Genomic DNA, 15,811 nt, shown 5'->3' on the forward strand with positions numbered 1-15,811 from the left:
TATGTCCTACTTAAGATACAAAACAGGAATATGTGTAAAACGCCCCCTCACCCCTCTCCCTACCATCAAGAAAATTTTAATTGAAAGTGTGTTATAGCTAGGAAAGCAGTGGCTGACACAGTAACATGACTGAAAAAAAAATTTAAAAAACAAACAACCTTGCCACTCTCAGAATATAGAATATAGATACAGGGCTCCAAAAAATAGTTCTGCTTCTGCAATTTGGCTGGCTGCAGAAAACATCCAAAAAATTAATTTATTTTTATTTTCAAAATTAACCAAAGTATGATTGAAGGATGGACAAGGAATGGATGATCAAGAAGAAAGAATGAAAAACAAGAAATATAGAAGTCTCAAAATGTTTCCTTCTGATATCATATTGAAATTTAAAAATATTGTAAAATTTAATTAAAATAAATTATTAAAGTTAAAACAACTTTTCATTATACCATTAAGGAAAACGTTTCAAAACGTTTTCATAAACAGAAATGCATTTTTCTGTTATACAACACTAACTTTGAACTTTGAAATAGAAAAAAAAGTTTTTTTTACATTTTGGTCAAACATGTTGTTGTAGGTATTAAAAAAAACTTTATGTTACCACAAAACGCTAAGGTTGGGAATATGTTCCTCTAACATTAAAGTTTAACATAAACATTAGGTAAAAGCTCCTATAATGTTAACCTTCAACATTCACACTTTATAGAATATATCCAAATGTTTCATATTCTTTTAACATAATGTACAAAAACGTACTTTTTATGTTACATTAAACTACCATTGAAAGACTAGACTAGTATCACTGTACCACATCAGATTATGCAGCAATTTGTACCAGTGTAAACAGAGGTCTGTTCCAACTTAACCTGAACCTGATTGCTCCTTGGACCTTTCTGGCTTTTTTTCAGTAAGCAAAGTCCTACCTTTGAATTCTCAGTAGATTGATTGATCCAGGCAAACCTTAAAAAATAAAATATTAACACAAATATCTAAATACAGAGAGGGTATACCACCATAACCATTCAATCAAAACTAGTTGTTTGATCTTTCTGCGCTTTTTTTTCTTTTTTACTAAATATCTATTTGTAAAAACATGGATAAATGACTAGGACTGCATATCTTTTCAAAAACTATTGTTATTGGAGTAAATATGATGTCATTCACAAGTTTACATCTATCATTGTGTTTCAAAATAGTCTTCCTTAATCTTAATCTTTTTTCCCTAATAATGATAAGTTGCAGTTATACATTTGCTGTATACAATCAATAAAAAAAATCAATATGTTTATTTCTTGATGTTTACTTACTTCTTGTATTGAAGTGCAAGTTTTACTAATTTTAGATCTTCAGGTTGGGCAATTCTATCCAGAAAATGATTTCCAGATTTACATTCTCCATCTTCATAATTACTCATTTCTTAAAATGTTGAAAAATTCTATACAGTTAAATAATGTATTCAAATTGTAAATTTATCAAACTTAAAATGATTTAATGTACAGGGTTACCCGCATGGGAAGAAACTTCAGAGATAACTGAACAATATTCATTAAAACTTATTGCTTAAATAGCTCAAAAGTTCATTTTGAATTCAAATTCATAAGCAGTTCATTGCTTGTTTTCAAACAGGGTTGTGTTTCAGTAATGTTAATGCTGACAAATTCATAAGCAGGATATTAAATGTTTTCAATCAAATTGTTTTTATTTATCAGCGATCTTATTGCTAACAATGAATTCACAAGCCTACTAGTGAGTTACTGATGCCAGTGTTTGGTTGAATTTGGCATATTCTTCCTAACCTTTGAAATATTATTGCCAAGCTATTGATTATATTTTTTATTTTAAGCTCAAAGTTGAAGCTTATTATTTTGATATTTGTTTAAATACCAGTTCCAGTAAATCCACCGCAATTGTTAATTTTGGTAAATAAATTATTTTGTTGGCTGATTTGTGTCATTGAATAAAAATTACAAACTACACCATTTACACAACAGTTAACCCTCTCTGGAGCTAATCCCTGACAATAATATTTTTACATCTGATTTAAGCATTTTACTACTTTAAATGACAAAAAATTTTCAGGTCTCATGCTTTGTGTCCTGTACACTTAATTGAAATCATACTGCAAGTGTGTACCATCTAAAGTCTCTTCTATAAAATTGTACCTTGAGTTAGCAAATAACAAGTTCTTCCATTTGGCTCTGCTAGATTAACTGTGTAGTTTTCAGGACATGATGGCTCTTTTGAAATGATAAAAGGCTATTATAGAGATTCAAAATAGCTTCCCCTTCCCCCCCCCATCTTTCTATTAGGAGTCATTTCACCCTTTTAAATATAAATGAAAAGAAAGAAAAAGGAGACCTTTTTAACAATACAAATTTTTATTAGTTATTTTGAGTTTTGAAAATAAATTTTCACCTTTCCAAAGGCAGTATGATTCAAATTGATGTTCACATTCAGTTTGCTTTGCTTTAAACCCATCTTCATTGTCCAGAAAGACACATGGAAGATCTTCCCTGACTAAATTTGAACCGTTGAAATCATAAGATGATGAATTGTATTCAGAGAAATCTGTAAATCTAGTTAAACCATTAGTCCTGTACATCCCAATATACAGATTAGATGAATTTTGAAAAGCAGCATGGTGCTTTATGAATTCGAACAATCCTTTTGTCTGTATTGGCAATACTATTCCTCCATAATGACCACATTGTTCTTTACTTTCCAAAAACGAGGTTTTATTTGAGTTCTTGTAAATGCACATTTCCTTGTAACTGAAATAATTTGGAGGACATTTTGGGATAGTTTCTTGTCTAACAGAACAAAAAAATGGCTTCTTCTGCTTACAGTCTTCATTTCCCCTAAATAGATAGAATATTATATTTGAAATACACACCTTAAATTTAATAATTAGTACATGATTATGGTAGTGTTTGAAAAGGCACAATACTGTACACCACTAACAGGGAAACCATCTGACCAAGTCAAATTCTCTTCTTCATTTCCTTCACTTTTAATCCATCTTTCTCCTGGTGGATGAACTAAAACATGGAAGAATTTAATAAATTGGTTGATTTCTTATTATTAAAATGATGTTTTACCTGACATTGAATCCAAACCCAACCAAATGTCTTCTAATCCTTGTTCAACAAGAATTTGCAAAAGATATTCATGGCTGAAATAATCATCTGGAAAGGCCAAATAGCTTTCAAAATCAAAGGAGGTCAAGCATGTTAGTTCAGCACTGACATATGTCATTTGCTCTGTATGCAATTTGTAACATTGAGAATGAAGTAGGAAGAAACCTTCAGGACATTCATAGACCTTGGTATAAGAATCATCAATTTTACAATTCTTCATCACATGATACATCTGGGCCACTGACAAGTACTGTGAGAACACTTTAAGGCAAGACATTTGACCATAGAAGTTTTCTTCTCTGTCCTCTTCTTGAAACTTTGCTGATCCTAGTCTAGGCTTTTCAAGAGAAGTAGAGTCTATGAATAACCAATCCTCTGTATCATATTGGAAATATGAAGATTTGAATTCTTCAAAACCAAATGTTTCATTAACATAGAAAGTTCCCATTTTATTCAGACTATCAAAAGAGACTGAAGCAAAAGTCCATGACTTTTCTGGCAACAAATAGGCAGATGTAAAAGTTGTGCACTCTTTGTTATTGCAAAGGTCAATGTTTAGTTTTTTATTATCAATGTAAAATACAAGACCCTGTGTATCCTTTTCTTCTTGGAAATCTAAGATAACAGCTTTTCTACTTGTTTGAATTGATCGCAGCCATAAAGCAATAGTAATTCCCTCTTTAAATGAAAATGTCTTGGTTACATCAATGTATGAGAGCATATGTCCAAGAAAATCTGAAGGTTGTGGCATTTTGGTTTGAATAACTTTCTCATTTGGATTTGAAATCCAACTTTGGTAGGTAATGTCATTAGGTGTGTCGTCCATAGGTAACACCAATAATGGATCATGAATAAGCTCAACTGCTTCTGCTGTTGGAATTTGTGGTGTTTGACACACAACAGCAATTTTCTCTGAACAGTTCATCCAAATCCAATTCAAGTCTGTTATGTTCATTCCAAGACAGTCACCATCCCCTAGATAATTGATTAAGCTAAATCAGTTTTAATTTAATTTACAGTATTTTTTTATTTTATAATTATTATTATTATTAAAGATTTATTCACACACATATATTACATATTACATATATTAATGGTATAGTTTAAATTTGTTTTGTTATGAATGATATTAGATGTATTTATTATTCACTCTCATAATCTCCAATTTCATAAACTTGCTATTTCAAAGAAATCTATAGTCAGACTTTTGATAATATTTTTCTTTCCGGAATAAATTCCTTGCATTTAAAAAGTTGATTCAGGAAAAGTATCAAATTTTGATAACAATAAAAGTGTAAGCAATATTTTAACAAGTCAGCTTGTAATTAAAACACATTCTAACTGCATACAGACTTTGTATGATTTAATCTTAAAATTTCAATTGTGCTTAACCGTCTATGTACAAGCGGTCAATATCAACTGCTCACTTTAGTAACCCTTTAACCTCTTATTGGTTTACAAATTAACTAGTTTTTTAAAATTTTTACATAACTTAAGAACCCAGAAACCAATTTCAAGCATATTTTTGCTTGTTTTTGTTTTTATTTAGTGTCACGCAAATGTACTACGGCTGCCTGTGGTGTAGATTTTGTTAGGTATTGAGAAGATTTGCAAAATTAGACAACATTGTGAGACTCCCTTCACTTTTTTACAAAGTTAACATTTTTGTGATTTTCGTTCAAAAAAAATAATTTAAAAATTTTAATATTTCTGTTCTTTAGGGAACATTTCTAAAAAATATTGAATATTTGAAAAAAATATTTTGAAAAATATGAAGTTCTTAAAAATACCCACTTACAACTGACCTGATGCTTGAAGATCCTGAGCAAAGTCAGATTTTTTAAAAGTTGAAGTCTCAAAATATTTGGCACCCCTTTTTTCATCTTTGAGCATATTTCTTCTATACCCAGTCCATATTGTGACCTTCATATCTAGCTCTGATAAATATGACTGAAGGAAAAGAATTTGTGAAAAAAGCTTTGGTTCAACAAGAGTACCATGCATAGAATTGCAGTGAAGAAAAGCATTTGTAAATGAAGTTGACATGTTTACATAGTGGTAGCAGTTTTCTTGGTACATCACATGATCATTGAGGCACATCCAATCCTTTTCAGCTTCACAAATATAACCTCTTTTTATGGTATCATGCTGATGTAAAGCATGTAGATTTATCTGTGGATTACTAATTTTGCTTAGATTTAAGTATGCAGTAAAATCACTATCATTTGCTTTTAGAAAAGTTGAAACTCTATTTCCTTCTGCAGTTTTTATACAAGAATCATCATTTATCCAAGAATATCCTTTTGAATTGATTCCATATACCTGGTTTGACCTTCGATGTGTGTTTGTCAGTTTGTTAACACTGTAAAATCCAAGCCAAAATGTAGTTTGGCCATTTATTATGATATCCTCGGAGAGTTTCAACAAATCATCACATGAGTCAATGCTTAAAAGATTTGACTTTCTCTTTGCACAATCAAGTGTAGCTGCTGATTTGGTCTTTGAATTAGGGGTGTCTACAATCATCAAACACTTTTGAATCTTCTTTTGCCATTTAAATCCTACAGGACATGAAGATTGACAGATGTAAGGCATCTTTTCAGAAATTTGAATACCCTCCAATGTGTTTGCATCTAATTTAAATACCAAGCCAGAGGATTTAGTGCATTCTTCAATGCCACAAGTAATCTTTGGTAAAGAATTGTTTACTTTTTTACCATTTGACATCCAGTACCAATTATCTTCCTTGAACATACCACCAATCCAAAACTTTGTTAAAGAGGTAATGTTTAAGGATTGAGAGAGATATAGTTCTGAAGAGTTTAACTTTAAAATGAAAATTTCTAAAGATTTTAACAAGGAGTCTGTAAGTATGGATAGAAGGTTTCCTCCTTCTTCTCTGCATTTGATCTGGGCTTTGTCAAAATCCTCAGGAATTGGAGAAACTCTTAAACACACTTGGTCAACTAAATCATAATTCATATTACAGTCTGAGTTCACTGGCTTTAGAAAATCTGGGCAAGATCCAACTTCGTAAGTAGCATCATTTAAGACTCTAGATCCATCATGAATGTTAGTTGGGCACCAAAGTTCTCCTTTTGGATTATATATACAAGTTGTTTGCCAAACATTGTCCAAAATGAATGGCAATATGCATTCCTTCCCTGCTCCTACTCCATCTATAGCTATTAATCTCTCATCTCTGCAAATTCCCCATTTTTCTGATATAACAACGCCTTTTTCATCCACTTCTGTAGCACACCATGGACCTTTATGCAAATCATCAAAAACACATGTGTTGTGTAAAGGCCCAGCTGTTTTTGTTTGAAAAGGGAAAAGGCAAGTAGTATTGGATTCAGGACCATCAACTGTCAAAAATTCTTTAGCTTCACAAATGTAACCCAATAGTTTTTTTGAGTGTAAACCATAGCCAAAGCAATCTTCAACTGTCATGTTTCCATCTTTGTTAAGCATAATACAGGCTTCATTATTATATGGCATTGGCCATGCTACTTTTTCATCAATCTCTAACAATTGTTCTATAAGGTATGCTTTAGTACCATCCAAGTATTTGATGGAAATAGTTGGTCCAATTGATTCAACTTTAGCTCCAATAGCAATAAAGGATTCAGTACTTTGATATTGGAGAAAATGAAATGATGAATTCTTCAAAAAGATGCTTTCCCTATCAATTAATTCAGCAAAAGATTTGAAGTCTCTTGGCTGATACAGTCTAGCTCCCATCTCTAAACATTTTCTTTGAGCCTCCTCAGTTGAACCTACTATACCATTGTTTGTTCGAGCAGATAGATGAAAACAGTTTTTATCAATTCTGAAAAATCCTGTTGGACATGATTGAACTGCACAACTTTCTTCACATGTTCCAACAGTATCCACTCCAATAATGTGGTTTCTGTTAACATCAACCTGTAGACTGCACCAAGGCTTACCTTGGTCAGAGTAAATACAAGTATCATATGTTCTTCCTTTATAGCGGAATGGGAAAATACAAATTTTCTTTTCCAAAGTGGTGCACTCCTTATACTGACAAACAGCTCTCATGGGTCTAATTTCTCTTTCTTCATAGCAGCTATCATTATTTAATTTTTCAAATGAAGCACTGAAACAGTTTCCTTTACCCTTAAGGCTTGGAAAAGTTGAGTCTGGTAAATCACCAAGAGAATAATGGGAAACAAAAAATGCCTTTTCATCACTCCAATATCTGCGCAGGCCTTGTTAAATATAATTAAATTAGCTTTCATTAGGGAAAATGATTGCCTTGAGACAATAGCCAGCACAATGGGACAGATGCCAAATAAATCATCCACTTTTAATGAGAGTAATTTGCGACTTACCAATCATAAAATCATTTTTGCTTATTGGTTTATTGAGGTCACGCCATTTTAAGAAGTCTTCTAATTCATTGGATGTGGATGGTGTATACAAACTCAACCCAAATTTGGCACAGAAGCTCAAACCTTTAAAATAATCAAGAGTATTAATTGCTTCACAACTCTAAAACTCTTGTACCTGAATGGTAGTCTTTAATTAAGTCATTTGCACCAACACCACTTCCAAGACAGGTTTGTCCTAATGATGGAACCCATTTAAATCCAGCTGGGCAGCTTGGAGAAGCATTGCAGTAATACTAAAATTGGATAATTAGAAGAGTTCACTGTTTATGTCAATTAATAAGTCATACCCCATGTTTTTCTCCACAATCAACAATTTTAGGTTTAAATTGATTCTCAGAGTCTGCAATCATACAGTTTCCAATGGCTTCTGTATTAACTATGTTTAAATCATCAAGATGTATAGGATCCCATGTAATCTTTGTCCATTTTCCATCTACTTTAATTACTCCTAACCAAAATGAACTTAATTCATTTTTCTCAGCGTATAATCTAAACATGATTTTATTAATTGAATCCAATTGAATGCTTTACTTAAAAGGGTATGTAGAGTTAATTTATGCTACCCTCAATTTTTAAAGTGACATGTTATATTCAGGGTGACAAAGTTTCATGAAACACAAATTAAGTAGTAAATACTACTTTGTTTTTATAATTTAAAGTAGCATTTTTCAAAAAAAATCAAAGCTAACCATTGCAAATGGCTATTTGTGTCTGAAAAACTGGTTATACAAGTAATTTTTTAATTTTTCAAAAATATGTTGAGATGCGTATCCAAAGATCTGTCTTGCAAAGCTTAATTCAACACAGCAAACGGTTTGTAAAAGTATTCAAAAACATCCTATCTAGAAGTATTAAAGGGGAAACAATTCAATCACAAAATCAGCTGTTTTTCTTAGCTTTTCAGCTCCAACATGGCTATTTTTAATTATTTTCAAAAATGGTATTTCCAAATCGACATATTTTTACTAGGGTTTTTTTATCACAAAAGGCCATTTGCGATGGTCAATTTTGGTATTAGCAAAAATGCCAGGAAGAATATAATCTAAAAAAATTGAGCCCCAGTTTGAGGTTGTCAGCAAAGATTGTCTTGTTCTCTTATCTGATTAGTGTTATTCTGCAGATTTTAGATTTTAGCAAACAAAGAGACCAATGAAGTATGATAAACTTTGAACAGGATTGTTTCTGATCGATAAAAAATGACTACCATATCATCAGTTAATTGGAGCCACTAATTGTGGTCTGTCGCTATTCTATTATGGCAAGTAATCATCCCCCTAATATGGAATATTTCCAATATTAGATTCAGTATGTTGATAAGATTAATTAGTTTTGATCTAAAAGTCTGCCTATTTGATCTTGTTGCAGATTTCTACTGACCAAAATGCTCTAAGAGGAACAAGATTACAGGATCATTGAAGGATATTATTTTTTTATGATAGTGACAGAACAGCTATTATTTGCTGTTCAAAACTATTTGAAATTGATTACTCTAAAATTTGAAAAAAAAAATGTTCATCTGATCAACTGCACTAAATTATCTAGTCTCAGTGTGAATGAAAAAAATGTTTTTAAAGACAGTTTTTGCTTAATTGAAAATATTTGGATTTTTGAACATTTTTGTGTTTTTCACTTTTTTTCATTATAGTCAATGTCACTCTGTCAAAGAGAGGTCCCTAAAATTACCCCTACAACTTACAGTCCTAAAATAAAGAACTTTCCTTAATATCTCTGATTGAATGGCTCCTTGAGGAGGATTAATAAATCCAGATGTGTCTTCTGAACAGGATTGTTGAGCTTCAGAGAAAGATTTAGGAATATGTTTAAGCCTGAGACACTGTAGCCCAAGCTTGATGTTTCCTTCTTCCCCTGGACAAATCAATTCATCTTTCCTGCCACTGACCATATCTTTTTTCCTAGTAACAATCAGATTCTGGTCATAATACATAAAACATTAAAATTTAATTTAAAATTGATTATTATTAATTATTAAAAAAACTAATTTTTGAAGAAAAATTGTACAAAGTTAGACATCTATTTATGCAATTAGAACTGGTTACAAGGTATTCTATTGCCTTTTTACCATTAAAGATTAGATTGTAATTTAAAGCAGGTCCAGAAAAATGTCAGGGCTTTGTTTTTTAAATGTTTTTTTTATGTTTTAGAAAATTAATATTAACAATGATCATTTTTTATTGTGAATATTATGTTAAACTTGAAATAAAAACCATTTCCACTCAAGCATATTACAGAGAGAATGAAAATTTGGGGCTCGATGACAATTCCACACAATTTCCAATTCCATATAATCCACCTAAAACAATAAAATTTGTAGAAATTACTAGACTAGTTGCGCCCCCCCCCCCACACCCCACCACATTCTTTTCAGATTTTTTATATTAAGATACCTCTTTAGATGGAACTGTTTCATACACTTGTATAATTTTTCCCTCATCATTTAATACTTTTGAACACATGTTTCCTAATATCAGGGAATATGAAAAATTTAAGTTTTAAAACAATGGACATTTCACCTGTGATATCACACCCTAGTGTATTGGGAGTGGTTGGTGGTAAAAGTGCAGATTGATTTCGCAAGGCTTTTTCAAATTTTCCAGGACTAATAGGTCCATTCAATTTTACATGTGTTATACTTTTGTCAAATTCTATGTCAATCAGTTGAAGTTTGTTATTGACATACACCTTAAACAATATCTGTTTAGATTTATTTAGGTCTTTACATGATAAGATTTTCAAATTTTCTTACTAATCCCTTTTAATCTCATTCTTTTAATATATTTTAGAATAATATACATATGTTCCTGAAGTTTAAAGATTTGGTGTATGCCAAATTGTTTATATACATAATTTAAAGAGAAGTGATACCTGCAAATTAGATCCTTCATTTTCACAATATATATATATGTCTTTGCCAATGTTATCACTTGTGTCTTCTTTAACCTTTGAAGTGGCTCCAATCAGTGTATTTGAAGCCATGATGGAGTTGACAGTTCTACCAGGCTCTACTCCATGAGAAAATGCAATGCTACCAACTTTAATTTGTTCATTAAACAGTTCAACTCCACATGATGGTCCTAAATTAAGATAAAGTTCTTACAGCCATGTTACTCAAATGTAGAGGTCAAAACTATGTGGGAAAAATGTTCATGATTCCCCAATTCCCAGCAAACTCATTTCATGTAAAATTAATATAATAATGTTTATTAATACTAACGTTGAAAAATACTATAGTTCTTAAATGTGATAAAAAAATTTTTTTAATATGTTCTTTTTAGCATGATTAAATGCTCTAAAAGCCCACTTCCCAGCTAGCCAAATTGCACAAAAAGATCGCAATTAAAGCGTCACTTTTTGCATTTTTACGTAAATTTTGCATAGAGGTTTTGGCTCTTTTTACGTCATGAAAGACGTAAAATGGCACACTTAGCTACGCAAATTTATTGGTTTTAGTAGACGTAAAATTTACGCAATAATATTATACAAATTTACGACAAAACTGCACATTTTAATTTTCTCAATTACCAAAAATTATGCAATATTTTATGCATGCAGATAGGCCATCCCTGAGTAGGCATGGTACTCTAATGTTTCTGTAGTTACACACAGTGGTTTGTTAATAGGAATGTTCATAACTTTAAATCTGGATAAATTACACAAGGGAAAGAATTGAGTCTGAGCCACAAACTCAAATGTTCTGATCCCTACATCTTTGAAACCTAATGGTGTCAATCAATCTTAGATTATTAGATCTAACAGAATTGATAGTTTGAAAATTCTAAGGTCTACAAAGTGAGTAGCAAAAGACAGAAGGGTTTCAAGAATCAGAGTTTGTAGAAAAGAATCAATTCCTATGATTTGAGAGTTAACAATTATTTGTTTAAATATCTATTGACATCGTTATTTTCCTTTCTCAGTCCAAGTTTTTTTTTCAAGTATGCCGATAATCGATATTACTTAAAGTTTATCAACCCCAAAGCACTAATGCAAGGAAAGTTATTTCAGACCAGTGTACGCATTTTTTGTACCTCAGTGTACTGTCTTTGGGCGAAAAAAAAACACAAGACAAATGTCACAGTCTGACATGGAATCCATTTTCACAAAAATAATATATGAAATATTCTGGTCATAGGAAACTATATGGTACTCTCTCTGAACTGTTTCCATTCATCCGGGAATACGGTTCAATTTAGCAACAAGCTTAATATGTATATGAGATTTATAAAAGTTATATAAAACTTTTTGATAGAAAATTCAGTGCATTTTCCTAATAAAAATGTTTTATTTAAAAAAAATTAAAAATAATTTAAAACCCAAATCTAAATGATATACTTTTAGTAAAAAATTTAATCTGAACCTTTTTACTTTTTTTAAAATTTACGTAAATGTAACAGAGACACCTAGCGGTGAAATTTGGTACTAAAAACCAGTGTGCTATATAGCACTGTAAATTCTCTGCCCAATTAACCCCCCCCCCTTCCCACTCTTATCTTCAATCACACGGCTTTCTATATAATATAACATTGCTGCACTCTGCACAATGCACACACACCTGGGCCACTGAATTCTTCAATATTTAAACACTCAAAACATATGTGTAAAAAGAGTGCAATTTTTACGCAATTTTAATGCTAACAAAGGCAACTTAAATTCTTTTTAAAAGTTTATTTTTTCAATTTTTTTTGAAAATGCAGTATATGCCATATCGGAAATTTTAGATATATCACAAATAATTTAGATTTAGAGTTTTAGGGAATTACACAAATTGTATACCTGAAATAAAATGATACACATCTCCACAAATTCATTATATTTTTACTTTTTAGCTGGGTTATAAAATATTTTCTTTAGAAAAATTAGATATTTACACTAATCTAGTTTTACGCAAATTTGCGTTTTAATTGCGTAATTGGAGCCAAAATAATATTCGTTTACGTTGCTTACGCAATTTGGATAGCTGGGTTGTAAACCGCTGAATTTAGTTCAATTGGATATTAGTCCAATCAATATAGCATTGTATCTGTAATTAAAATCAAAAGTAACTTTTATACATTAGGGGTATCCAAAAAGAAAGGATTAAGAAGAAAATCAAAAGAGTGTCAATTGGACACTGAGATTAAGTAATCAGGATTTTAAAGTGTTCAGCTCAGGATTCACAAAACAGAAGCCATAACATATTTAACATCTCCCAACAATGATTTACTTAAATGACAATGCATGGGTTAAGTTATTTTTTATTTGTTTTTTTTGCATTCTGCAGTCATTATGATTTTCAAAATGCTCCAGTGGTGTCTAAGATGATATATAAAATTATGCTTCAATTGAAAGTCTTCATTTTCTTAAAACATCAATTTTTATTAATTATATTTAATATATGTGTTTCATCCATTAAAGCTCACCTTGGGTGCACTTTTGTTCACAAAAGCCCCAATTATCGCCCAAAGCATGTAAACCTAAAACAAGTATCAAAATCTTATAATTGTGATTTCCCTCTATATCATATACATACCATTACTATCAACCTTTGTTGAACACCAGTATCCATTGCTGTCTGATACACATGTATTGTAAGTGACATTCTAAAATCATATAAAAAAGAAGTTATTTGTAATCGAGACAATTTTAAGTCTTAAGCTTTGCTTTAAGAGTTGCAACTAACTCTTAACAGAGTTGGGCTTATTGAACTTGTTTAATTTTGTGTCAAAGGATTTTCATGGTTGGAATTGGCAGATTTGAGGAATTTGATAACACAACCCCACTAAAACCAACCATGGTCAAATTTATTTTTATTGGGCAAAACTTCTTAAGTTAAGCCTAAGAGCAGCCGACTGTTATCACATGACACAAGCTGTTGTTGATTCATAAGTTGGGTCTAAGATTGAGCCTTAAACCTGGGTTTGAGGAATAAAGACTCGATCTGAAGCTTTCAAATCACAGGTTCAGATTCATTAGTATCTATTTGTTGTATGCAACTTGGATACCAATAATTGTCTATTGAATTTAGTCTTACCTTATAAATAAAAGGAAAAATGCAATAGTCTCCTACAGTTGTCTTGCAAACTATTAAAATTATATTTATTATTATAATGTTCTGTATTTATAGTGTTTGAATGTGTGATTTAATGATGACTAACCTTGAGCGCATGTTTGATTACAATACCCCCATGTCTTCATAGCATCATCATACTTACCTAAAAATTGCATTGTCACACTGAAGTTAGCTCATTCCTAGTTTAGGGGGAAGCAAAATAATTTTTTCTTTAAATCAACATTAAAATACACTCTTAGAGTTTAAAATGTAATTTCTACAATTCAAGATTTTTAATGTCGTTATTTTGTCTTTATTTTGATATAATTTAGTCATTATTTAGTTATACTACCAACCTGTATCATCAATTGTTGTAGCACACCAGGGTCTACCATTGAATAATGGACAGGTATTGAAAGAATTACCCTTAAATTAGATAAAATGGTTTAAGTAACTATTTTTAAATCTTAATATACCAATTTTGCTAGTGAGGTTCAAAAAAAATTTAAACTAGCATGATTTAAACTGGTGTAAGAATGTTGGTGTACCCAGTTTTATCCCATAACGACCAGCTCCACTGTCGACAGAATTACATGAAATTTCATGAACAGCTTCCTAAAGGGTCTTTAATAAATTCATGTTTCCAAACTTTTTTGCTAAAAGGTATAGCAAAAAGCTTTTATTTTTGCGTCTATATTGATGCATTCGGATTAACCTATCATGGCATGAGTATATATGGACGCATTGGAATTTACCTATTATGGCACATTTCACAGTGTTTAGCCTAGAGTGTACAAATTGTTCAGTGTACAATGTATAGAGTCTAGTGTTTGGTGTACAGTTTGAAATAATGCAGTGTAAAGAGTTAAGTGTACAGTTTGCAATATACAGCAAGTGAAGTGTGCAGTATGCCAATTGCAGTGTTCCATGTACAGATTGCAGTGTTTAGTGTGCGTGCAGTGTGCATTTTGAAGTGTGCAGTGGTCAATGTTCAGTGGGCAGTGTGCAGTGATCAGTATGTATTTACTTCAGAGTGGGCAGTTAGTAGTAAGCAGTGTATGTTATACATTTGACGTACTCAGTTCATGTAGTTTGAAGTTTGCAGTGCGGCAGTGAGCAGTTTGCAATGTGCAGTGTACAGTGTGCAGTGTAAGTGTACAGTGTGCAGTGTAAGTGTAAAGTGTGCGGCATACAGTGTACAGTGTGCACTGTATATTGTGTAATGTCAAGTGTGCAACATTCATTGTGCAGTTTGCAATGTTCAGTGTGCAGTGTGCAGTGTGCGGTGTGCATTGTGCAGTATACAGTGTACAGTTTACAGTGTGAAATTTGCAGCATACAGTGTGCACTGCATTGTGCAGTGTCAAGTGTACAGAATTCAGTGTTCAGTCTGCAGTGTGCAGTGTACAGTGAACAGTTTAAAGTGTGTGGCATTCAGTGTACAGTGTAAAGTATGCAGTATACAGTGCACACTGTGAAGTATGCAGTATACAGTGCACACTGTGAAGTGTGCAGTATACAGTGTATAATGTAAATTTTACAGTGTACAGTGTGAAGAGTGCTGTGTCAAGTTTGCAGTGTCAAGTGTGTAGCATACTAAGCATACAGTAATAAGCAGTGTGCAGTGTGCTGTATGTAGCATACAGTATGCAGTTTTCAAGCGTACAGTGACAGATTACAGTGAGCAGTGTTAACTGTGCAGTTTGCAGTGTGCAGTTTGCAGTGTGCTGTTTGCAGTGTGCAGTTTGCAGTCTACAGTTTGCAGTGTACAGTTTGTAGTTTGCGGTTTGCAGTGTGCAGATTGCAGTGTGCTGTTTGCAGTGTGCAGTTTGCAGTGTGCAGATTGCAGTGTGCTGTTTGCAGTGTGCAGTTTGCAGTGTGCAGTTTGCAGTGTGCTGTATGTAGCATACAGTCTGTAGTGTTCAGCATACAGTATGCAGTTTTCAAGCGTACAGTGACAGATTACAGTGAGCAGTGTTAACTGTGCAGTTTGCAGTTTGCAGTGTTCAGTTTGTGGTGTGCAGTTTGCAGTGTGCAGTTTGCATTGTGCAGTTTTCAGTGTGCAGTTTGCAGTGTGGAGTTTGCAGTGTACAGTTTGCAGTGTGCAGTTTGCAGTGTGCTGATTGCAGTGTACAGTTTGCAGTGTGCTGTTTGCAGTGTGCAGTTTGCAGTGTACAGTTTGCAGTGTGCAGTTTGCAGTGTGCAGTTTGCAGTGT

The 15,811-nt window shown here is 32.2% G+C and overlaps 1 protein-coding gene across 2 annotated transcripts in view; it reads right to left on the minus strand.

Moving 5' to 3' along the window:
- Positions 1–923: 923 nt before the first annotated feature.
- LOC111716007 (uncharacterized) overlaps positions 924–15,811 on the minus strand; it is a gene marked incomplete at its 3' end in the record, with an annotated part of 33,456 nt that continues 18,568 nt past the window's right edge. For both annotated transcript variants that reach the window (XM_023491417.1, XM_023491416.1), the window contains 20 exon segments: positions 924–960; positions 1,308–1,416; positions 2,163–2,237; positions 2,416–2,858; positions 2,915–3,038; positions 3,099–4,112; positions 4,943–7,369; positions 7,493–7,615; positions 7,668–7,785; positions 7,840–8,041; positions 9,271–9,465; positions 9,778–9,863; positions 9,958–10,031; positions 10,084–10,252; positions 10,436–10,644; positions 12,967–13,020; positions 13,077–13,146; positions 13,578–13,627; positions 13,702–13,758; positions 13,952–14,021. In XM_023491417.1, coding sequence (XP_023347185.1) covers positions 924–960; positions 1,308–1,416; positions 2,163–2,237; positions 2,416–2,858; positions 2,915–3,038; positions 3,099–4,112; positions 4,943–7,369; positions 7,493–7,615; positions 7,668–7,785; positions 7,840–8,041; positions 9,271–9,465; positions 9,778–9,863; positions 9,958–10,031; positions 10,084–10,252; positions 10,436–10,644; positions 12,967–13,020; positions 13,077–13,146; positions 13,578–13,627; positions 13,702–13,758; positions 13,952–14,021 — 5,706 coding nt within the window.

This window comes from Eurytemora carolleeae, unplaced genomic scaffold, assembly GCF_000591075.1.
Source record: "Eurytemora carolleeae unplaced genomic scaffold, Eaff_2.0 scaffold1929, whole genome shotgun sequence".
Classification (NCBI taxonomy): domain Eukaryota; kingdom Metazoa; phylum Arthropoda; class Copepoda; order Calanoida; family Temoridae; genus Eurytemora; species Eurytemora carolleeae.